The sequence below is a fragment of the Marmota marmota genome, unplaced genomic scaffold (genome assembly GCF_001458135.2).
Source record: "Marmota marmota marmota unplaced genomic scaffold, marMar, whole genome shotgun sequence".
NCBI lineage: Eukaryota > Metazoa > Chordata > Mammalia > Rodentia > Sciuridae > Marmota > Marmota marmota.
The window spans coordinates 8,788,780-8,814,078 of NW_026000130.1; the positions used below are offsets into that span (position 1 = coordinate 8,788,780).

The 25,299-nt window shown below is 42.8% G+C and overlaps 1 protein-coding gene and 1 pseudogene across 6 annotated transcripts in view; one reads left to right on the top strand and one right to left on the bottom strand.

The window, feature by feature from the left end:
* Klhl22 (kelch like family member 22) overlaps positions 1 to 25,299 on the top strand; it is a 38,970-nt gene that overhangs the window by 152 nt on the left and 13,519 nt on the right. The window contains exons 1-4 of one of the 6 annotated variants that reach the window (XM_048785116.1): positions 35 to 179; positions 5,410 to 5,673; positions 14,840 to 15,005; positions 19,669 to 20,387. In XM_048785116.1, the coding sequence (XP_048641073.1) occupies positions 5,447 to 5,673; positions 14,840 to 15,005; positions 19,669 to 20,387 (1,112 nt within the window). In that variant the 5' untranslated portion in view covers positions 35 to 179; positions 5,410 to 5,446. Of the gene's footprint in view, positions 1 to 34; positions 180 to 3,456; positions 3,512 to 5,406; positions 5,674 to 14,839; positions 15,006 to 19,668; positions 20,388 to 25,299 lie in introns of those variants that run through there. The other 5 variants (XM_048785117.1, XM_015500386.2, XM_048785118.1 and 2 more) reach the window with 5 other exon arrangements.
* Positions 23,045 to 23,480, bottom strand: LOC107154704 (annotated as a pseudogene).

Here is a 25,299-nt window from a genome sequence, read left to right on the forward strand (position 1 = left end):
GGATGCGCGGGGGCGGCGGCCTGAGGCGAGCCCGCGGCCTGACGTGGCGGGGGCGCGGCGGGCGGGACCCCCGGGTGCGGAGAGATTGAGAGCAGGCTCTTTGCTGGCAGAGGATCTGGGCCTCCGCGCAGCTGTAGGCCGTCTGACTTCCGAATCTGCTGGCCAGCCCTGTCGCCCAGGCAAGTCCAAGTGTGGCCTTCCTCAGCCGCGACGCTCGGCGCTGCACGGAGCTGGACTTGCAACAGGCGGGCAGGTCCGGGTCTGGCCGATGCCACCTGGTGTGATCTAGGTTTGCCAGGCCTTAGTTTGCTCTGCCGCGCGTCCAGGTCTGGGCGGGGTGGGAGGGCGGCAGAGGCTGCAGCCGCGGATGCTCATCCTCATCAGGTTAAGGGATTTCCTGAGAAGCCGGGGATCGCGCTCTCTGTGCAAAATTCTCGGGTCCCACTATTTTAGATAGTGGGCAGGGGAAACAGAACGGATCTGGGCCTGCGCAGCGGGGACGCCACCACCTTAAGCCCCGGGCTCCTCCCCAGGGGGCCCCTAGCTCTGGGCCTTGTCGTTGAGGCTGGGCCTTGAGCTGGGAAAAACTCATTCTGGAGCACAAATGGGTACCGTTTGAAAGCTTCCCTTCTGGAAATTAGAACCCACTCCCTTCTCTGTTCTCTGCAAGCTGTCCGCTTTGCTTTTGTTGCAGATTTGCTTCATACTGCTAAGGATTGGGGTTCGGTGAGGGCAGACACTGCTTGTTTTGGGGCGGTACAGAAGACTGAGGATGTCTACTCAGTAAATGATGTTTGGAATTGGGTTGAATATTCCTCTGAAATGCTTTTGGCTGTCTCATCCATAAATTCATGAAAATTCGTTTTATGTCCTTCAGTTTGTACCTGTTTGGGACTTTCTAGTTTCCTCTCTGCTTCCTCCTAAAACTTTGAATAACATGAAATGGAGGAACCTTGCTTGGGATGACTAGAATTGGGGATGTTATGGGAGTGGGGTAAGGGGAGGGCTAGTGGAGGGCTTCAGGGTAGGGTAACCCTCTGTCAAATGGAAAGGGTGAGATGGATGCCAGTGTCTTGAGTTTCCACAAGTCCTCTCACCAACACCACTGTGGTACTGGGGTTTGAACCCAGGACCGCAGACATGCAAGGCAAGAGCTCTGCCACAGAGCTCCATCCCCAGGACAGACACACACATACATTGGGTTTTGAGACAGGATCTGGCCAAGTTGCTCAGGCTGGCTTCTAATTTGCCATCCTCCCACCTCAGCCTCCCAAGTAGCTGGTGTAAGCGTGCACCACCAACACCCATCTCCAGGAACATTTATTTATTATAGAAAAGCATCAGAAATGATTAACAAAGAATGAGTCACATTTTCATCTAATTTTTTTTTTTCATACCAGAGATTGAACCCAGGAGTGCTTAACCCCTGAGCCACATCCCCAGCCCTTTTTGTTTTTTATTTTATTACTGAGGTTGGCTTTGAACTTGTGGTCCTCCTACCTCAGCCTTCTGATCCACTGAGGTTACAGGCATGTACCACCACGCCCAGCTCCACCTAATTCTTTACTTTAAAAAGTACTACCGATTACAAAAATGTGGTTATAGTCAGAATTACTGTTCTTTTTAATTTAAATCAGCAAAAGTGTAAAAGAAACACTCTTGGTAAGCTGGACAGTGGCCTGAATCAGGTTTTCATTCTTTGCTGGTGGGGAGAATAAATTGGTACAACCTCTATGGAGGGCAATTTGGCAATGTTCATTAAAATGACAAGTGTACTCTAAAAATAAAATGACCCAGCAGTTCTGTATCTAGGAAATATTCCTCAGATATCTGCTGCACGTATGGCACATCTAAATGACTCAATGCACAACTGTTTGCAATAGCAAACAATGGGAGAAAGCCCATATGTTTCACCAGTATTGGGGGTCAGCTGGGCAGGGGTTGAGAATGTAGCTCAGTGGTAGAGCACTTGCCTAGTGTACATGAGGCCCTGGGTTTCATCCCCTGTGCTGTGGAAAAAAACCCACAGATTCCTTCTGGAAGGGTATGCAGGAAAGTGAAATAAAAGTTTCCTCTGAGAGGAGATCTGGTTGGTGCATACATGGAAGGGCCTTTTGAATTTGAAACATTAATGTATTACATATTCGAAAGAATATTTGAGAATTTCACTATTAAACATCTCAAATAGGATAAGTACATAGCAGGAATAATATTACTGTCAAATTCTAATGTTTTGTCTTACATGTTTTTTCTTGTTTTTTTAAGAAGCAAAACATTCCCTTTTTTCTTCCTAGAGAAAATGCTCATCCTGAATTTGACGTTTCTTGGCTTGTTTTGTTTTGTTTTTGGTACTGGGGATTAAACTCAGGGGCACTCAACCGCTAAGCCACTGAGCCACATCCCCAGCCCTTTTTAATTTAGGGACAAGTTCTCGCTAGGTTGCTTAGAGTCTCGCTAAGTTGCTGAGGCTGTCTTTGAACTCGCAGTCCTCCTGCCTTAGCCTCCCGTGCCACTGAGATTACAGGTGTGTTCCACCATGCCTGGCTCTTGTCTTATAAATGTGTTTATAGTGTTTTATGCCATACTATCTATCTATAAGCAATATTGGATAGTATCATTTTGTATGTCTTCAAACTTTTTGTAAACCAAGTTGTACTATAGTGATTCTGCAATTTGCTGTTTTCTTTCTGTATGACCTTGAGATTTTACAATTTTGGTAACTGTATCTTAAGTTCTAATTTGCTCATTTTAACTATTGGCTGTGGTTCTGTTGAATTCCTGTGCCCCAACACCTGTTCTCCTCAAGGTGATGTTTTGGTAATGGCTAGTGCTTCTGCAAATACATGGTCTTCAATGTTGCATTTCAGGCTGTGCTTCTTCATAGCAGGGAATTGTTTTTCACTCTCCACTCAGCACCTAACTGAGTTCCTTTAATTGTGCTTGATAAACACGCTTTGCCTGCACACGGAAATCTTCCTGTTTTATTATGCTTGTTCTTATGGTGGATGTTTAGGGAATAGCTACATGTATACTAAAAGGGAAGATGAGCTGCTGCGCTCAAAGCTATGGCAACCCTGTCTGAGAGGTTGATGTTTGTTAAGACAGTCAGTCATCATGATCACCCCTTGAGAAGGAGGCCTCTTGAATGTATGGTGGTCACAGTGGTGATGAGGAAGTTAAGGTTTGGAAATAGGAGCCAAGTGCCCAGAGTCTGTGGTTAGCAAGTATGTCCACAGGCACTTTGAGATGCTTGTGAGATAGATCCCTCCAGAATACTACATCTCCTAATGGTGAATAGATATGACAGGTTCCAGTGGTTGGGCATGTTTATCATATTTATGATAAGGAAATAAAGGTACAAATGATTGAGCTAGACCACAACCAATATAGGATTATGAGGGGTCTAGGAGAGAGACTGAAAGTGTTGAGAGGATGACAGTTTTTTCTTTTGGCCAGGAAAAGGAAGGAAGACCTGAAGGAGGATTTTGAACCAGGTCACAGGGAGCCCCAGGTAGGAAGCAGTAAGGAATTATCATTTAAGAAATCATATGGTAAACTCAGGGCATTTTAGTACCTTCTTGTGGCCTGGACAGAGGAGCTAGGGAAGATGAGGCAAGAGGTAGGAAAATCAGTCGGGGCATCATTCCCTTGATCTGATCCTGAGTAAGGGCTGTGGAGGAATAAAAGGGTAACTCTCTGAGACAGGAGAAAGGGAAAAAAAATCAACCTGAGGGTCTGATAGGGCACAAGACTTAAAAGAGAGCTTATTGAGACCATGTGGTTTCCATATGGAAACAGAAGCAGTACCAGTGACAAAAATAGATGGGTCGAGAGGACTTCTGGCTGGATTAGGCACTGAACTGGAGATGTGATTGGGAATGCAGGTTCTGGGGAAAAGTGTGGGCTAGAGCAGGGTGGGTGAGATGAAAGGAAGAGATCAGGAAAAGGGGACTTGCCATAGGGCAGTTTCCAGGCAGGAGATACTCCTAAGCCGGAGGTAATCAGTGAGGATATGCCTTAGCTTTGGCCATCTCTGGGGCCTTGGTGAGAAAGATGAGCCAATCCACAGTGGGAGGAAGGAGTGAGTTGGGGAGTAGGGGTGGGCAGAAGTCCTAAATTCAGGATACAGACTGGAGAGTTGAGTGTGTCTGATGGGAGGCATTAGAGCACACAAGTTCAGGAGGAGGGAGACGTGGGCAGCAGGGAGGTATGTGCTCCTAGACCTCAGTAGTGAGTAAAGATACCTCTTTTTGGACAGTTTTATATTAGAATCTCTTTTTCATTTTTGATTTTAAAGATAATGTAGGGGGACTGGGGATGTAGCTACATTGGTAGAAACCTGGCCTAGCATGTGTGAAGTCCTGGATTTAATCCCTAGCACTGGGGGAAAAAAAAGGGATATAGCAGGGAATTTAAGAAGATACGTATTTGGGGAGGGGAAAGTAGGGTAACTTGAGGTACAAAGAGCAAATATTCATGGCCTTGTGACTGATTGGCCACTGTATAGCCTAGAAACCATGCAGCTTTTGCTCACCATGCAGACCACTTATTCCTTGGTCTGGAGCAGCTGGCTGTCTACTGTCATTTCTAGTTTTTCACAGTCTGTATGGCAAAAGTGTGTTGCAATAGGTTTGTATTTCTGGTTGGGATTCTGAGGCTCCCATTCAAATCAGTGTGTAGGTTTCGAGTATACCAATTCAATTATTAGAAAGTAACCTCAAATTTAAAATGTGTTGCAGATGATCTCTAATGCGCCATGTCTAGTCCAAGTTACTGTGCTTGACTTTTAGACTCTTAGTAAAAGAAGGCAGGTCCTGGAAATGGTATCTTGGTCCTCACCTTCCAGGAGAGGATTTCCAATTCAGGGACACTGCATTTGGGTTTCCAGACCACTTCTCAGGCCTTGCCTTTTTGGGGGGATAGTTCTGGGGATCAAGCTCAAGGTCTCACACATGCGTGCCTGGCAAGTGCTCTACCATTGAGCTAACACCCAGACAGGCGGCGGGGCGGGGGTGGGGAGATACTTTTATCTCTCCTTTTATAGTTGAGGAACCTAAGGCTCAGGGCGGCCATGTCACAAGTCCTTGGTGGGGTGGGCTCACCAGATTTGGGAAAACTTTTACCCAGGTTTCCCAAACACCTTCTATATTACTATATTACTGAAGGAGACAAAATGAGATGAAGAACCTTGAGGATGAAGGAACACAGGTCATCAGGAAAAAAGAAAAGTTGAACCAGAGGTGGGAAGAAACAGGGAACCAGAGGGCTTGGAATCATAGGGAACACCCAAGTGAGGGAGGCACAGGAGCAAGAACGAACAGCAGGTGCCTCAGGTACAGAGCTGGCCAGTTCATGCATGGCAAGGGTTCCACTTACCTGCTCATTCCCTGTCCCCTCTGTCTTCAGCAGACAGGCCACAGTGGTGAGGGTTGGTGTGGCTGTCAGAATGGCGGAGGAGCAGGAATTCACCCAGCTGTGCAAGTTGCCCACACAGCCCTCCCACTCACACTGCATCAACAACACCTACCGCAGCACACAGCACTCTCAGGCCCTGCTCCGGGGCCTGCTGGCTCTCCGGGACAGTGGGATCCTCTTCGATGTCGTCCTGGTGGTGGAGGGGAGACACATTGAAGCCCATCGCATCCTGCTGGCTGCATCCTGTGATTACTTCAGGTAAGTTACACCTGTTTTTACAAGGACAATAATATAGGTGATCCTGGCTCTAATATGCAGGCATCCTGGCACTAACAGTGTCTCCTATTCATCCCAGAGCCATTCCATTCCTGTCTCTTGTTTACATCAGAGCCATTCCACTGCCTGCTGTGGAGATTCAGTCAACAAGTGTGACACAGAAGGAGCCTTAAAGTTTGTTCTTTTAGCCATCCCATTTCTTGGTCATGTTCTCTTTATTAAGATAGTCATGCTTGGATTTACTTATAATGTTGCCTTTTATAAAATTAATCTTCTGTTTCAAGTACAATACCTTGGGGTAAAACAGATTTGCCTTTTATTTTACTCTGGTTTCCATCCCTATCCCCATCATCTTCTTTTGGAAAAATTTGAAAAACTGAGGAAAAGTTAAAAGAATAATATGATGGACATCTGAATACATGTCAGTTAACACTTTTGCCACATTGCTTTCCTGTCTTTATATAGGCATACTTTTTTTTTTTTTGTACCAGAGATTGAACTCAGGAGCACTCGGCCACTGAGCCATAGTCCCAGCCTTATTTTATATTTTATTTGCTCTCACTGAGTTGCTTAGCACTTTGCCATTGCTGAGGCTGGCTTTGAACTCATGGTCCTCCTGTCTGAGCCTCCCTGGCCGCTGGGATTACAGGTGTGTGCCACTGCGACTGGCTGGCCATACTGTTTTTAGGCAGTAGGAATTGAACCTAGGGCCTCCTGCAATTGAATCTAAGGCCTTCTGCATGCTAAGCAAACATTCTACCACTTAACTATATTCCCAGCCCTTCTAATTTTGAGATAGGGTCTTGCTAAGTTTCCCAGGCTAGCTTCAAACTTGTAATCCTCCTGCCTCAGTCTTCTCAGTAGCTGGAATTACAGGCATGCACCACTGCACCCAGCTATATATACTTTTTTTTTTTTTTTTTTTTTGGTATTTAGATTGAGCCTAGCGGCACTTTACCAATGGGCTATATCCAGCCCTTTTTATTTATTTACTTTTTAAATTTTGAGACAGGGTCTTACTAAATTGTTGAGGGCCTTGCTAAGTTGCCAAGGCTGAATCTGAACCTGCAGTCCACCTGCCTCAGCCTCCCAAGTTGCTAGGATTATAGGCAAGCACTACCATATCCAGCGTACACATACTTTTTTTAAAAAGACATTATAACACCTACCCTTAAGTCTTTTAGTACTCCTCTCATTATCATAATGCTAGCTGAGAGGTGCATATGAGCCCTGGTCACTCTTTTGGCACCCTGTAGGTGCTAAAGCCTAAAGCTGGGTGATTATTACTGTGTACACATTGTCTACACAGATACATAATGTTTATAGGTACCCTTTCCATGGCATTTACCTTCTGGCTCACACCTCTCCTCCTCAACTATCAGCCTCTGGCCCTCCCAGTAGTCTCTCTGGCTCCTCCAGCATTTTTCATGACTTCTTGTATGATCCCATGTCAGCCGTAAGCACATTGGGAAGAACCAGTAGCTTGTCTGTCTCACACTCTTGAGCTGGAATCTGCCTCTTAGTCCTATGAGTGCCTAACATGTATTAGGGTTCTACAGATAGAACCAGAACCAACATGATATACATACATGAAAGGAGAGTTATTAGAAGAATTGATTCATTTGGTTGTGGTGGCTAAGAAGTCTCATGAAAGACTTTCTGCAAGCTGGAGAGCTTGGGATGCCACTAGCATGGCTCAAAACAAGTCTGAAAGCCTCAGAATTAAAACTGATGATATAAATCTCAGTCTGAGGCTAAAGGCTTGAGAACCCTGGGGAACAATTGATGAGTCCTGGAGTCCAAAGGCCAGAGAACCTGGAGTTCTGATGTCCAAGGACAGGAGACAAGAGTGTGCCAACATCAGATAAGGGAGATCACCCTTTCTCTGCCATATTTGTTCTGTGTGGGCCCTAGCTGATCTTCTCCATTCAGTCCACTAACCCAAATCACTCTCTTCTGGAGGCACTAATAATAATGCTTTTTCAGTTTCTAGGTACTCCTTAATCTAGCAAAATTGATACCTAAAATTAACCATCACAAGCATTTGTCACTTGGAGAGCCAAACAGTACCTATGACTTAAACAAATACATTTCTGTATTTCATTTCCTCTCTTGTCTGCATGGCTCTGTACCCTAAGAAGTTGGGTGCCACTACCCTCCTTTCTTGCTGATGGGAATGAAGCTCAGAAGGAGGAAGGGCTTCCAACTGAGAGTGGGACTCACACCCCAGTTTTTCCATGGTCATTCCATTCCACCTCTGATTCTGTTTGATCATTTTTATCTTCCATGCTTGATGGTAGTTTTCCCTTTTGCTCTCTATTTTTAGTTTTAGGAATTATAGAGCAAAATACTTTATGTGTATGTGTGTATATATGTTGGCAGGTACTTGGAATTTAATTCAGAGCCTTGCACATGCTAGGCAAGCACTCTACCACTGAGTTACACCCCTAGTTTATAACCTGTTTTTAAATGTTTCTATATATCTACACACGTTGTCTCTCTCTCTTTTTTTTAACGTCCATACACTTTCTTTTTGCAAACACTAATACACGATTCTAAAACCCCAAAAGTTCTGAAATTCAAATTCATTAAACCACAAAACTATATATATATATATATATATATATATAATTTTGTCCTGCTTAGTGTGAGTCTATGAATTTTACTTTGGAAATACTAAGGTATTTGAATATGAGGTATTAATCCAGATCCCACTTGGTGTAACCTCCTGTATGGCATATGTATAGTATTTCTTTTTTTGTTGTTGTTAAAAAATATAAATATCTTTATTTATTTTTTTATGTGGTACTGAGGATTGAACCACTGAGCTACAACCCCAGCCCCATGTAGTGTTTCTTTTTCTACTGCTAAGTTATGTTACATCCCCAACATCCCTACTCTTTTTATTTTATTTTATTTTGAGACAGGGTCTCATTAAGTTGAAGAGACTGGCCTTGAACTTGTAATCTTCTTACTTAAACTCCCATATAGCTGGGATTATAGGCGTATACTACCATGCCCAGCATGCACAGTATTTCTCAGTTAAAACTTGAATTCTGAACATTCTGTCTTCACAGTGTTGGATGAGGATTAGGACCAAAAGGATCCATTGCAGGAAATTTTCTCCTCCACATCATATCAGAGACAGCACACTGGGTTAGGGTTCTGCGCTTTGGGATATCCTGGAAATTCCAGGTACCAACAGTAGAGGTGGCTTCATTCTTTCTGCTGCAGAATGTTCTGTGGTATTCATATCCCTTACTTTTTTGGTTGATCACTAACTGCTGGGAACTTGGTGAACATCTTTTCATCATTGCTGGGGATCAAACTCAGTGCCTTGCACATGCTAGGCAAGTACTCTACCACTGAGTTACATCCCTAGCCCTTGAACATCCTTTTTAAAATTATGATTTTAAAAACACACATGCCAGGCATGGTGGGTGCATGCCTGTAATCACAGAGACTTGGGAGGCGGAGGCAGGAGGATTGTAATTTGAGGTCAGCCTCAACAATTTAGTGAGACCCTATCTTAAAATTAAAAATATAAAGGACTAGAGACTTAGTTCAGTGGCAAAATGCCCCCGGGTTCAACCCCTAGTAAACACACACACACACACAGACACACACACACATGCACCAACAATCACATAAAATTTCATCTCCATTTTTTTAACTGTGCAGCTCAGTAGTATTAAGTATATTTATATTGTTGTTAAAAAAAAATCAGAAGATTTCATGTTATAAATCTGAAACTTTGTACCCACCAAGCTCTATTTCTTCTTTATCTCCTCTCCACCAACCCTGACAACACCATTCTACTTCCTTTTTCTTCAAATTTGACTACTCTAGGTACCTCATAAATGGGATCATTTAGTATTTATCCTTTTGTGACTGTTTTATTTTGCTTAGCATAATGACCTCAAGGTCTATCCATGTTGTAGCATAAGACAAAGTTTCCTTTTTTTAAGACTGAATGAATCCCATGGTATGGAAATGCTATATTTTGCTTATCCATTCATCTGTTCATGGATTTGGGGGCTGCTTCCCCCTTTTGGCTATTGTAAATAATATTATCATTAACATGGGTATATAAATATCTGTTTAAGACTCTGTTTTCAGTTCTTTTGGCTGTATCCCCAGAAGTGAGATAGCTGAATTATATGGTAATTCTAATTTTAAGTTTTTGAGGAATCACTATAGCAGTTGTACCATTTTACATTGCCACCAGCTGTGCACAAGGTTTCCAATTTCTCCATATCATTACCAACTCATTATTTTCTCTTTGTTTGTTTTTTAAATAGGGGTCATCCTATTGGGCATGAGGTATGAACATTTTTATTTTAACTTTTTTTTTTAATATTGGTACTTGAATCAGCAGTGTTCTACCCCTGAGCTATGTCCCCAGCCCTTTTTAATTTTGAAGAAGGGTGTCAGCTTTTGTGTCACCATGATGAAAATATCTGGCAGGAAGGAAAAGTTTACTTAGGGCCCACGGTTTCAGAGGTCTCAGTCCATAGATGGCCAACTCCATTGCTCTGGGCCTAAGGTGAGGCAACACATCATAAGGAAAGGGCCCAGTGGATGAAAGCTCATAATAAGGTCAGGAAGCAGAAAGAGAATGAGGGGAAGAGCTACAGGAAAGATGCACTCTTCTAGGGAGTGTCCCCAGTGACCCAACTCCTCTAGCCCTGCCCCACCTGACTACAGTTACCACCCCTCAAACTAGAATGAACTGATTAGTGAACAGCTCTCATAATATAATAATTTTACCTCTGAATATTCCTGTGTTAATAAGAGCTTTGATGGGACACTTCACATCCAAACTATAACACAAGAACATGCTAAATTGCCTAGGCTATCCTTGAACTTGTGATCCTCTTGCCTCAGCTTCTAGAGTCACTGGGATTACAGGTATGTGCCACCACACTGCACTCCCATCTTTTTTTTTGTACCAGGGATTGAACTTAGGGGTACTTAATCACTGAGCTACACCCCCGACCCTGTTTTGTATTTTATTTAGAGACAGGGTCTCAATGAGTTGCTTAGTGCCTCACTTTTGCTAAGGCTGGCTTTGAACTTGCGATCTTCCTGCCTTAGCCTCCTGAGCATAGGCATGTACCACCATACCCAACCCAACAATTTTGACACAATTTCTGAGTTATTAAAATGTAGTAAGTATATACTAAAGAAATAAATATCAATTTTTGGTTAAAAAATATATATAAAAGGGAATGGATATGTATGTAATTTTTATTTTGGGATTTTTTTCCTACCTGATTTTTATCTTGAAAGATGTTGATCCTACAGAATGATAGAAAGACAAGTTCAGTGACCATCTGTGCCTTTGGCCTAGATTCATCACTTACTAACATTTTGTAAGATTCACTTCAGAGGAATTGCAGACATTGTGACATTTTATCCCTAAATACTTCAGTGTGTCTCTTTAGGGGAATTCTGATATACTTATTATAAAGTCTAAGAAAATTTATAATCATTACATAATTTCATCTGATATTTGAGTCCATATTCAGATTTTCCTAACTGTCTTTAAAATGTTTTATATTTCCTCCTTCCTCCCTCCATTCAGGGTCCAGTCAAGGTTCATGCAGTGGATCCTTTCTTAAGATGATGAAATCTGTCAGTCTAAGTGCCAGTGTACCTCCACAGGGGATAGTGATCAGTGTTGACATCATGATCTTGGAGGTGCTGGGCAGAGGAATCAGACAAGGGAAGTGCATGCAATGGCACAGTTCTGAAAAGTGCAGACCACTACAAAGTGCATGGGGAAGTGCTTCAAGAGGCTGGCTACACGTGGAGTAAAATGTTTGGGAATCAACTTACCAGGCATGTGCCAGGTCTGTAGGAAGATGACTTGTAAGACCTTAAAAGAGACCACAAGGGTGACTGGACACATAAGAACGTCCACTGTGTTTGTTAACCTAGACGTTTAATGTGTTTCTTCCCAAGAGGGTTTATTGGGAGGAGGTGCACAAGCTAATTATAAAGGTCAAGTGAAAAAAAGCAAGCAGCAGTTAAGAAATTGTTGAAAGCAAAGGTAATGAAAGGAGACCAGCCCTAACCTGGACATATTATGAAGCTGAAGTATTTGAAATGGCTTCTGGTGGGTAAAGAGAGGAAAGATTATAGAAAAAGTCTAGGAATTTTGGAAATGTCACGAGCACACAGGAACTTTGTAGGTGATAAAAAGGCATCATAAATCAGGAAGGGGTAGACAGACATCAGTGTTACCAAGTAGAAAAGCATTAAGTCAGACCTTTGTTTTACACCTTATACCAAAATTAATTCCACATGGATCAACAGTTGTTTTTGTTTTTTCAGTGCTTGAGTTCAAATTCAGGAGCCTTGTACATGCTTGGAAAGTACTCTACCATTGACTTAAATCTTAGCCAGATCAACAGTTTTAAGTGTGAAGTATTAAACAATTTAAAAAAAAATTAGAGGAAGATATAGGGAAATGTTTTCTAATATAATCAACCCAGAGGGAAAAAGTCCTTCTAAGTTTGACGTAAAACTCAGACACAAGAAAGAAAATGATAAATTTGACTACATTAAAAACAAAACACGTGTGATGGGACACACCTATAATCCTAGCAATTTGGAATGCTGAAGTAGGAGAATTGCAGGATTGAGGCTGACCTTGGCAACTTAGACCCTGTCACAAAAATAAAAAAGCCTGGGGTATAGCTCAGTAGCAAAGTGCCAATGGGTTTAGTCCCCAGTACCACAAAATACAAAGACTGCTGGGCACATTCCTGTTATCTCAGCTACTAGGGAGGCTGAGGTGAGAAGATCACATGTTAGATGCAGCCTGGGCAATTCAGTGAGACCCTATTTCAAAACAAAAATTTTAAAAGGCTATGATAGAGGGCTTGCCTAACAAGTGTGAGGCCCTACGTCAAATCCCCAACACTACCTCCCCGCAAAATACAAATTTATGCATTCAGAAAGCATCATAAAACCAAAAGATAGGGGCTGGGATTGCCTAGCATGCATGAGATTCTGTATTCAACCCCCAGCACTACAAAAACAAAAATGAAAAGGTAGGAACAAAATTCAACTAATAGAAAATTGGCAAAAATTTTTTCTATTCAGAAAAAAATTTAAAAAAAGGTTCTTAGACTCATGATGAGAGTTTTCTGTCTCATTCATTGTAAGATTTCTCCCTCTCATTGTAGCAGAGTTAGAGCTTCCTAGGTTGTGGGTGCAGAGGAGGCACTTGGCTCCACTGTAGGGAATGATGTAAGAAGAGCAAAGTGTGATTGTATGTCCCATCAGCTGCTTTTGTGGTAATTAATCCTGGCATATATAGATGCAGAATGCTGTGGGGCCGGGAGACTATCCATTATGCGAAATAGCAAGAAGATTCTAACTAATCTAAATGTAGAACCTTATACACATAGATAAGGATCAGTTTACAAGATGTTTAGTTAAGTAAAAACTAAGGTGCTGAATATGAACTGCCTCAGGAATAGTGAGTGCTACCCTTGGGAGGGGAACCAATTGGAAGCTGGGACATGAGGTACCAGCAGATTTTCAGTAGATTTTAAATCTTGAGCCATGTATGTTACCCAGTTGAAACATAAAAATCTATCTATTTTTGTTTTGAAATAGGGTCTCTACTATCTTCAAGTTGCTGACTGTCACATTTAAATCTTCAGCCCTGGGCTGGGTCTGTAACTCAGTAATAGAACACTTGCTTAACATGTGCAAGGCCCTGAGTTCCATCCCCAGCATAGCAAAACAAAATAAATCAAACAATAACAACAAAAACACTCCAGCCTTGGCTGCCAGCTTTTTACTTCTCAGTACCTAATCACATGTCCTTACTTGGTTATCTCACAGGCATCTCACGTTGACCATGTCAATGACAGGACAATGACTATTCTCCCTAAACTAGTTCCTCCTGAATTTTTACCCATTGGTAAGAGTGTCCCCATCTACCCAGCAGCGTCACCCGGCAAAGTCCCTGAGTCCTCCCTGCATTTCCTGAAATCAGTCTGTCAGTAGATTCTCTCTCCTGTGCCCCAGTAGAGCTCTTCAGAACTCTCAGCTATGACTGCAGCCACACCAACCTGTCCAGGGCCTAGGTCACCTGTAGGAGCCTCCTGTCTAACTGATCTTCTTACCCCTCCAGCCCTTCTTTAGGCCCTTTGCTTTAGGCTTCCAGACTGTTCGTTTATGCCACACTCTGTAAAATTCCCACACAGCAGTGTCTCATTAAACTCAGATTTTAGTGCACAGTCTACCCTTCCCTAGAGGTAACCAGGCCTGCCGCCCTGCCTGGTCCTGACTCACCTCCTACTTATTTCCCCCTGTCTTGGCTGCCCTAAGCTTTTCCTTGCCCCAGAATCTGAACACCTGTCTCCTTACCTGGGATGCCCTCCACTGCCTGGCATGTACTGCTACCAACCCACTCTTAGGTCTCAGTTCCTTGGAGGAGCCTATCCCTGCTTCATCTCAGTGCTCCAGTGAGTTACACCCAGATCAGATGCCCTGTTGAGTTCCTTCCCAGCATTTCCAAATCCAAAATAACATGCTTCTTTTACTTTTTTCTTTTCTTTCTTTTTTTTTTTTTTAAACTTTTCTTGTTTGTCCTTTGCTAGCATTAAACTTGTACATAGGAATCTTTCCAATGTACTTCATGATTATCGCTTCTTCTCTGGAAATTGTTATTAGCATTTGGTAGGAGCTTAATAAACATATGTTGAATGCAATGACTCTTATTTTTATTACTTATTTCCCACTAATTAGCATATTCTTTCCAAACATACTCTGGAGTAGCTGCTGCTCTGACCTGAGAACTGCACTAGTGAATGAAGCAAAAAACAAGCAGGCATGGGCTTGCCTTCATGAAGTGTATATGGGGCACCTGAAAGCCCATGGAAAGGGAGACAAGTGATTTCTAGAATGGCTGCCCAGACTCTCAGGCTCCTTCCATAGGTTGACTTCCATGTGCATGCTGCTTACTCGGAGCATAGAGTGGTCAGCATTCTACTATGCACACTGCCAGGCAGCCCACTCTCTGTTATCCTATTGTTGGGTACTTGATTCTCCTTTCTAAATGTTCTTTATGGCTTGGACTGGTATCTGACTATTATAATTATGGTCTTTTCTCTTAACTTTGCAGAGGAATGTTTGCTGGGGGATTGAAAGAGATGGAACAGGAAGAGGTCCTGATCCATGGTGTATCCTACAATGCCATGTGCCAAATCCTGCATTTCATATATACCTCTGAACTAGAGCTCAGCCTGAGCAACGTTCAGGAGACACTGGTCGCTGCCTGCCAGCTTCAGGTAAGGCTCACCTCATCAAGCAAAGCAGATCTGTATCCCCTTGGGGTTTCTCCAGATACCCATGGTGCCCACTGGGTAGTGGCATTGGTATAATGTGGGTCAGAAGGGTCAGGACACCAGGCAGTGAAGAAGCTAAAGCAGAGTGACTTCCAGCACCCCTGGGCAACCTTGTTTTCTGCCTCTGCCCTTTACTCTTTTGCTGCTCCTTCTCCCTGACTTGGTCTCCCTGCCAGGAAAAAGATCTTGCAGAAAGGCAAGTGGGGTGACCCTGAGGCTTGTGTGTGTAAGGATCTTTGTGCCATGGTGTCAGTGTCCCCAGCCCAGCACGTGCAGGCCTTTTCTGCCTGCTTTCTATGTTCAGCCACTCCCATCTCATTAAAATTGTTTTCAGATACTTGTTTCCTATAGAAGTATAGAAATTTCTGAAGGTTTGGTGGTGTGTCTTAAGTTTCATAAGATTTCATTGACTCAGTAGTGTGGGAGCAATTACACAGGGCTGGACCTTCAGGTGTTAGTCAGAAGCTCAGTCTAGGTTGAGTCACTTCTTCCCACTTTTCTAGAAAGTGAAATGAAATGTTACACTGAGTTTGTCACGCTTGACTTTTTACTCAGTTTAGAGCTTGTTTGGGCCAGTTAGGAAAAACTCAACCTGTCTTGTGGGTATCTGGAGGCCCTACCTGGCACACCAAGGCTGTGGTAGCCTCCCACACCCTGCTTGCTCTCTGGTTGGGTATGAGGTGTTCCATACATACTTGTTAGGCTGATCGAAGCATGATTTGCCTTACAGTACTTGCATGAGGGGTGGGTGGAGTTGAGCCAGTGTGGCCTTTATAGCAGAAGATTTTCCTTGTGTTCTTTCATTGAGAGATCTCTCTTATTCCTACCTCCCTGTCATGGTTGCATGGGAACATTCATCTGGTTCTCCAACTTCCCAGCACTGCCCTTTCCTCCTCAGCTGGCTCAGAAAATCTCCCCACAGTGTGACTGAGATCCTCCTGTCCGTCTCCTTTTCCATGTTGTGCACCCTCCTGAAGTTCCCCTTAGTCTCCTTGATCTGAGTCCTTTGACCACTGTACCAGCACCCTGGGCCCAGAACTTCAGACTCCTTGAGACTTTCCATCTTTTTCATTCATTTTATTCAGGTTTGGATAAGTCCATCCTCTTTAATCATGCTTGTAACTGTCTCTGTTCTGTTTCCATTTCTTTCACATTTGTTCAGGTTTCCGTCTCTCTCTATCCTCCTCCTAGCTGGTTTCTGCCCTCTCCTCCTCCATGCATTGCTCATGCATATGGATACCAAATTATCCTCCCTAACACTACTTTCCTTCTCACCTCTCAGCACAGACACCACAGTCTCTGTTGGTTTGACCATTGCTCCTGAGAGCCCGAGGCCATCTTGGGGGCAGCAACTGACTTTGTTTTTAGTGTATTTTTTACAAATCAGTGTTGTATAAAGCAAGTTTTTAAATTTTTTTTTTGTAGTTGTAGATGGACAGAATGCCTTTATTTTATTTGTTTTTATTTTTATGTGGTGCTAAGGATTGAACCCAGTGCCTCACACATGCTATGCAAGCACTCTGCCACTGAGCTACAGCCCCAGCCTGTAAAGTAGTTTTACCTGGCATAACAGCATGGAGTCCATTTGTTACTATAGCAAGTGACTACTGGTAGCTTGCCCCTGTATGCTGTGCTCTGTGCTAGTCCAGGATCTGACTTCATAGTGTCCCCAGAGACCTGGGTCTGAATTCCAACAAAACTCTTCTATTTATTTTATTTTATTTTTTTGTACCAGGGATTGAACTAAGGGGCACTTGACCACTGAGCCACATCCCAGCCCTATTTTGTATTTTATTTAGAGACAGGGTCTCACTGAGTTGCTTGGCACCTTGCCATTGATGAGACTTGCTTTGAACTTTTGATCCTCCTGTCTCAGCCTCCTGAGCCACTGGGATTACAGTCATGCACTACCATGCTTGGCTCAACAAAACTGTTCTTTCTGGGTCACCCCATGCAAATGCTTCCCTTCTCTGTGCCTTTTGTGGGCCTCTGCATGGGTGTGCCTCGGCTGTATCCCCCATGAAATTCCATCTATCACAGGGCTCTGAAAACAGCATAGGAAGGATAGGATGGGAAGCAGAGAGGTTCAGGTGTAGGAGAGCGGGTTCTTTCCAGGGAATTGCTTCTCAAGCTCATCTAGAGCTGGCTCTCACATTCTCCTCAAAACCTGGTCTTCAGGACCCAGGCCTATGACAGAAGTAGTAGTTTAGAAGAAAGACGCAAAGCAGAAGTGCCTGCTAAGGTATAAAACAAGTGGTCAAATGAAGACTTTCAGAACCTAACACAGCACCATGGGGATATCTCATGTGGAGCACATACCTCCCTAACAGTTTGCAGGTGTCTATTTAGCCCTTAGCATATCACCTGGTAAGCAAGCCTGAGCTTTCTTTTGAATTTTAAAAAAGAGTTAAATGTTTATTAATAAGCTTCAAATACCAGTAAAATTCCACTATGTGCAATAGTTAATTTATTGATCAGGTACAGTCCTCCCTCTGTATCCTTGGGGAATTTGTTCTAGGATCCCCTGCAGATACCAAATTCTAAGGATGTTCAAGTCCCTTATAAAATGGTATGATATTTGTATATAACCTATGCACATCCTCCTGTCATAAATTATCTTTAGATTACTGAAATATCTAATCCAATGTAAATGGTATGTAAATAGGTGTTATGCTGTATTCTTTAGGGAATAATAACAAGAAAAAGTATGTATGTGTTCAGTACAGATGCAATTTGTTTTTTCAAATTTTTTGGGAGCGGAGTACCAGGCATTGAACTCAGGGGCACTCTCAACCACTGAGCCACACCCCCAGTCCTATGTTATATTTTATTTACAGACAAGGTCTCACTGAGTTTTTTTGCCCCTCGCTGTTGTTGAGGCTGGCTTTGAACTCACATTCCTCCTGTCTCAGCTTCCCAAGCCACTAGATTTACAGGTGTGCACACTGTACCTGCCTTGAATTTTTTTTTTTTTAAGAGAGAGAGAGAGAATTTTAATATTTATTTTTTAGTTTTCGGTGGACACAACATCTTTGTTTGTATATGGTGCTGAGGATCGAACCTGGGCCGCACGCATGCCAGGCGAGCACGCTACCGCTTGAGCCACATCCCCAGCCCTTGAATATTTTTTTTTTACCTATAGTTGGTTTCTTCACAAGTAGAACCTGCAAATAGAGAAGTCTAGCTGTACTCCCATTTTTATTTTTATTTATTTATTGGTACTAGGGATTGAACCCAAGAGCTGAAGTCTTTACCAGTAAACTTACTTTTCATTTATCTATTTATTTATTTTTAAAAAATATTTTTTTCCTTTGTAGTGGACACAATACCTTTATTTTATTGGTATTGATATTTTTTATGTGGTGCTGAGGATTGAACCCAGTGTCTAACACATGCAAGGAAAGCAAGCACTCTATCACTGAGTTACAACCCCAGACCTATTTTTTTATTTTGAGACAGGGTCTTGCTAAGTTGTTGAAGATCTTGTTAAATTGCTAAGGCTGGCCTCATATTTATGATCCTCCTGCCTCAGCCTTCTGTGTCACTGGGATTATAGGCATGCACCACCATTTCTGACTATATTTCCATTTTTAAAGAAACTCTAAAATCCTGTTTCCTAAAGAATTTATCAGCACCTGGTTTGTCATCCCAGGTATTTTTCACTAGAGCACATCCTTATGTCTTGTCTTCTGCCATGCTTTGCCTATCAGAGCCCAGGGTATCCTTGAACAGCATTGGCAGAGAGCAGGTCAGGTTATAGATCAGTTCTTGGCTCCTTCTCATCCAATTGCCATTCTCTCAGTTGTTTTCCTTCCCATCCATCAGTGCTTCTATGCAGTTGAGAATAGGTAATTCAGACACTTGGGGACTCTGCTCTCACTGGAGTCAAATAGGTCTCTTGACTCAGGCAGGAGTCTCAGGATGGCTTGCCAGATTTTCAAGAAAGCCAAGTCATGGTCTTGAGGTAAATGCTGGGCAGGTATCTGGAGATGCTCTGCTGGAAGTTTAGATTGTGTGTGACATTGGGCCTGGGCCTAGGCCTCATGGGCTCTGGTGGGATCTCTGGGCCTGCAGCTTTGACTGAGCTGCCTATAGTGAGAGTCTAGCAGGACAAAAGAACTGGATATATGTTTTCAGTCCCTGTACTTTGGAGAGGCAGACTCTTATAAAAAGCCCTAGGTGGGGTCAGGGAGTAGTCCAGGGCACCTTCCCAATCAGGGATGCCTGACACAGTGACAGTTTATGTTGCTTCATTCTTCTCTGGAGAGCCTGTACTTTTGATGTAAAAAGATAGTTGGCATATATGAAGGATCCCCTCTGTGCCAGCTAGTTCCTGTGCATTTGTCAACATATTCCTCTCAACTTTTAACTATTCCTGTTTTATAAATAAGGATAAGGAGGCTTAGGGATTAAGAATATGCCACATTTGGCCCATTTGGTATGTTTTCCAGTCAGTCTGTTGTAATCCCCAAATATCTCTAGTGTGTCTGGAAAGGTTAGGGACAGTTGAGAGGGGCTGTGTAAGCTTTATTTCTGCCATCACTCTATCCCACTCCTCAATGTTGTTGGCCAACCCAGGCTTAAGTGGGTGTCCTTCTCTTTGCAGATCCCAGAAATTATCCATTTCTGCTGTGATTTCCTCATGTCCTGGGTGGATGAGGAGAACATCCTTGATGTCTACCGGCTGGCAGAGCTTTTTGACTTGAGCCGCCTGACGGAGCAGCTGGACACCTACATCCTCAAAAACTTTGTAGCCTTCTCGCGGACTGACAAGTATCGCCAGCTTCCCTTGGAGAAGGTCTACTCCCTCCTCAGCAGCAATCGCCTGGAGGTATCCTGTGAGACTGAGGTGTATGAGGGGGCCCTGCTCTACCATTACACCTTGGAGCAGGTGCAGGCTGACCAGATCTCCCTGCATGAACCTCCCAAGCTCCTTGAAACAGTGCGGTTTCCTCTGATGGAAGCCGAGGTCCTTCAGCGGCTACATGACAAGCTGGACCCCAGCCCACTGAGGGACACAGTGGCCAGTGCCCTTATGTATCATCGGAATGAGAGCCTGCAGCCCAGCCTGCAGAGCCCCCAGACGGAGCTTCGTTCAGACTTCCAGTGTGTTGTAGGGTTTGGGGGCATTCACTCCACACCATCCACAGTCCTCAGTGACCAGGCCAAGTACCTGAATCCCCTGCTAGGAGAATGGAAACACTTCACTGCCTCTCTGGCCCCCCGCATGTCCAACCAGGGCATTGCAGTTCTCAACAACTTCGTGTATTTGATTGGAGGGGACAACAATGTCCAAGGATTCCGAGCTGAGTCCCGATGCTGGAGGTAGGAAAGGCCACTTGTTGGTACCTTTATGTTCAGGTAACACTGAAGTGCAGGAGTCATGTATTAAGAAGCCTGATCAGCAGACATGTGAAGGGCATGTCACCACAGACTTAGTTCTTCAGTTTGCTTTTTACATGAAGGTTGCAGCTTGTCAGAGATATACTTGTTTTGTAGAATAAAATCCAGGTGAATTCAGAGAATGTGGACTATAGCAATACAAGGAAAAGGGGCACCAGGATTGCTTTCTTTTCTTTTTCCCCTCCTCCCCTGCTTCTCAGAAACCTCCTTACCTTGGATCTCACCTTTGCCATGGAGGAGCCTGACTGGCTCAACCTAAGGAGTGGGAAGCCATGGCAGGAAGAAGCTGAAGAATTCTGGACAGGGTAGCTGCTTCTTTCATTTTGCTCTGTCTTAAGCTTTGCTGTTTTTTATTTCAGCTTCCTTGCTGGTCTTCTCTGCTCTTACTTCTCTTTTAACTGTCCCACATGGTAGAGGATGACTTCCTGCTGCCATGCCCACCTGAGAATATGCTCAGCCTGAGGATCAGGAAGGGCCAACAAACAATATTGAGCCTTCTGCTAAATTCTCTTTGTCCCAGTATACATCTGAGTGCTAGGTACAAGGTCCTCCTGGGAGGAGGCAATTTTCTTAGGAGGTTTTGTGGGTTGCTATGTTCTATAGGATGCTTCTAGCTCTATCAGTCAGAAGGCTGTGATCTCAGAGATCCATTTCTTTGCACAGAGCAAGAGATAATAGGTCAGGATACCATAATGTCAGCTACCAGTGGGTTTCCAGGGGACCCTCTACCATACCTTGGTGCATGTGGAGTCACCCCACCCTGCTGGCTGAGAGTGCTGCAGAGTGCTAACTGCTTTTGGCAGCCCTTAGCTAGGCACTGACACAGTTTTATGTTCATGTTCTGTTTTCTGCGGTAAGGGTGGGGATGGGGTCTGGCTTGGCTGTGCCACTTGGATACAAGCGTAGTGATCCTAAGAAAGAGACAGCCATTCCTCATCCACTTCTGCTTTCAAAGCCCCAGGAAGCAATCGGTCACCTTTGTTATACCAATGTGACCTAAAACTTGCCAGTAATATGTTGTGATTAAATATGAGGAATGACAGAGTTCAGAAAGAAGGAAATAACTACCTTCATTTTCTCTCTAACCAAATGCTGTCTGTCCCTAATGGGTGTGACTGCCCCAGGTTCAGGCTTCCCTCTGGCCAAGCCTCAAAACTTCCTTCAGTTTTGCAGCTGTGGGACCAAGGCCAAGCCTCCTTGCCTAAAGCAACCCACAAATCTGTAAAGCAAATCTCTGTAGATAGAAGTTGTAGACAACTCTGCGTCCATTTCCTGGAGGTGACAGCTAGGTAGTCTGCCTGACCCTGTACCCTGTCCTCCTGTAATGGGGCCGTTGATCTCAGTTTTGCTCAAGACAATAGTCCAGATTCACTTCTGGTGGACATGTGCTATAAAACCAAAGCCCAACTCTGGCTGAAGCTAATATTAACCCCTGTAATCAATAACCACAGTCTCAAACTCCAGACTGGGAACTGGATCACAATGGTAGGTAGAGTTGGTGAGACATGCCTTGAAAAGAGTAGGCACTCACAGGATTGAGGTGATGGGGAGGGCCATGGCATGCTGACCTGCCTACCAGCTAACTTGTTTTTCTATCGTTTCTACAAAATGAGAAACTTCCTTCATCTCCCAGTGGTCTCCAAACTACCAAATGCATCTTTTGTGTGTATGTGTGTATTCCTGGACATTGAACCTGGGGCCTCATGTATGCTGAACATTCTACCACTTTAGCCCTGAATTTCTTTTTTAATTTTATTTTTCCTGATTTATGGTTTTAATTACAGGAATGTAAAGATCATTAAACATTATAAAGTATTTGAATGTGATTCATGACACATACATATTGTGCATATATATGGAGAAAAACTGTAGAGCTGACAAATGCCAATCAGTTGTTAAGTTCAACAGGCACATGTGATAAAACCTCCTCTCAGGTCAGAAAAATATATTTTCTTAACTTAATAAAGAATATCTAGTAAGAAAAATAGGAAAACATCTTATTCTGGAAACAATTTCTCTAAAATAGAAATTAGAAATAAGACAGGGAAGATATGATATCCATCATAATGTTGTTAATAGTCAGCATGGTATTTGAAGCTCTAAACAATAAGACAAAAAGAAAGAAATATGGGGTAAGTGGATTAGAAAGAGAAAACTACCCTGCAAAATCCTAGAATATCAAGTAAAAATTTATGAAAACATTAATAAAATAGCTAGTTAGAAGATCAATATAAGAACATCAATAGCTTTAATAATAGAGATGAAAAAATTTTTAAAAATAACAAAAAAGGATCCCATACAAAGCAGGGAAATTATAAAATATCTAAGAATAACTATAAAATGTGTAAGATTTATATGGATAACCTATACTACTTTACTTAAGAGCATATAGGACCTACATAAACAGAGTTATACCAAGTCCTCTGCAAATTATTATACTAAATGTAATGAAACACAAAATATAAACAGATTTTTTCTAGGACAAGATAATATAATTTCAAAACGAATTGGGAAAGGTGTACATGCAAGAATAGTCAAGGTTGGTTTTCTTTTCTTTTTTGGCAGTTTTTATAGTTTATTTAAGCATACATAAAAATGTGCACATGAGCCACCTGTTCATTTTCTTTCTTACTCAGTCTGGTATTGGAATTGGTCAATCTGATGGGCTGCTGGGCTGTTCCATGCTGACTTTAAGGTTCTTGAAGGAAACATGGTGAGCAGTCATAGTACAGGAAGGTTTGTTGCACATTAATAGCACTTCCAGCTCCTTGATAATGTGGATCAGGAACTTCTGGAGGCCTCTGGGCAACACATGCTTTGTTTTCCTGCTGCTCTCATACTAATGTTTGTCATAAGGATCTAGCCCTTAATCTTCTCTGTACCCTTTTGTCAGTATCTCTGGGTTTCTACCAGTTGTGCTTACTTTTGGCATATTGGTCTGACCAGGTGCCAGATGAACTTCTTGGTCCTCTTTTTGACAATTTTGGGTTTCACCAGAGGTCTGAGGGGAGCCATGATGCCAAATAGGAGATGGCTGCTACCTTTGTAGACAGCATGGAGCAACAGACCCCACAGCATTCTTTAAAAAACCAGACCAGACTGGGGTTGTAGCTCAGTGGTAGAGTGCTTGCCTGGCACATGTGAGGCACTGGGTTTGATCCTCAGCACCACATAAAAGTGAATAAATAAAATAAAGGTATTTTTAAAAACAGGGCTGGAGGTATAGCTCAGTGGTAGAGCACTTGCTAGCATACCCAAGGCCAGTTTCAGAAGTCTCAGTTCATAGATGGTTGACTCCTTTGCATTGGGTCCAAGATGAAGCAGAACATCATGACAGAAGGGCATGGAGGAGGAAAGTGGTTTAGGACATGGCAAACAGGAAGCAGAGAACAACCCTGATTTTCTTAATTTGAATGTTCTAAGAGATTGGCTCTTTCTCCATTTTCCCCCTTCATAGTTCACAAGCCTTAGAATATAAAAAAGAAATATTTTGCGGTAGGTTAGAATTTGCATTCTAAGGAGTTAGTACTTGCCAGGTTATAGCCTTAAGCTCCGATACAAACAGGGCATGGTGGTTCAGGCAGGAGGATGGCAAGTTTGAGGCCAGCCTGGGCAACTTTACCCTGTCTCAAAATTTTAAAAATAATAAAAAGGGCTGGTATATAGCTCAATGGTAGAGTTCCCTGGGTTCATTCCCCAGCATGGATACATAAACTGCATGTGAAAATTTACCTTTCTTAAAGCAAATTGTATTTGCCTCCATGATGATACATTTTCTCTTCTTTCTTTGATTGCATCTATATTTATTTGATTGCATCACCTTACTATAATGAAATACCTGAGGCAACTAATTTATAAAGAGAAAAGGTTTATTTATTTCATAGTTTTGGAGGTTCAAGTTCTAAGATCAAGTCGTGTGTGTGTGGGTACCCATTGATTTGGCCTCTGTGAGGGCAGATGGTAATAGTGGGAGCATGTATGCTGGACCAAGTAGTCACACCTCGAACTAGGATGCAGAAAGAGAGGAAGAGACCACTGTCCCACAGTCTTCTTAGTGACCTGAGGACCTCCCATTAGGCCTAGCATCTTAAAGGTCTATAGCACTCCCAGTATTGCCACCTTGAGGACCAACTCTTCATATATGAACCTCAGACAGTCATCCAAACCACAGCAATTGCCCATGTTGTTCTTATACTTTTCCTTCTGGGTACCAGTACCCCTACTACTTAACACTTAGTAGTAGCCTTTCCCATGTTGTCATGTGCCCTGACTTTACCTAAAATAATAATTTGGGTTTTTTTTTTTCTCCTTTTGCATTGCCATGGCTGTTAATATTTTAAAGTATATTTAAATTTAGAATTTTTTTGACAGATTTTAAAACATTAATAGTCAGGGAAATGCTTAAGTCATAGAAATACAGAGGAAAAACAACCTACTAAATTTAACAAGGACCCTCCCTTGTTAAATTTTTGTACCAGCTCTAGATTTCACCTCTGAGTTTGCAATAGTTTTGCATTCCAAAAAATCTGGATTAGAGTTACTTAGTCAATAAAGGGTGCTATAACCAATACCACAGACTGAATATCTTAAACACAAACATATATTTCTCACAATTGGATCCTAGGAAATACAAGATGATGATGCTGGTTGGTCCTGGTGAGGGCTCTGATTTGCTATGTCTTCACATGGTAGAGAGAGCCAGCACTATCCTCTCCCTTTTATAAGGGTACTAATAGCATCATGGAATCCCTATTGTTGTGACCTTATTACTTCCCTATCTCCAAGTACCATCACATAAGGTATTAGGGCTTAAACATAAGAATTTGGGAGGACC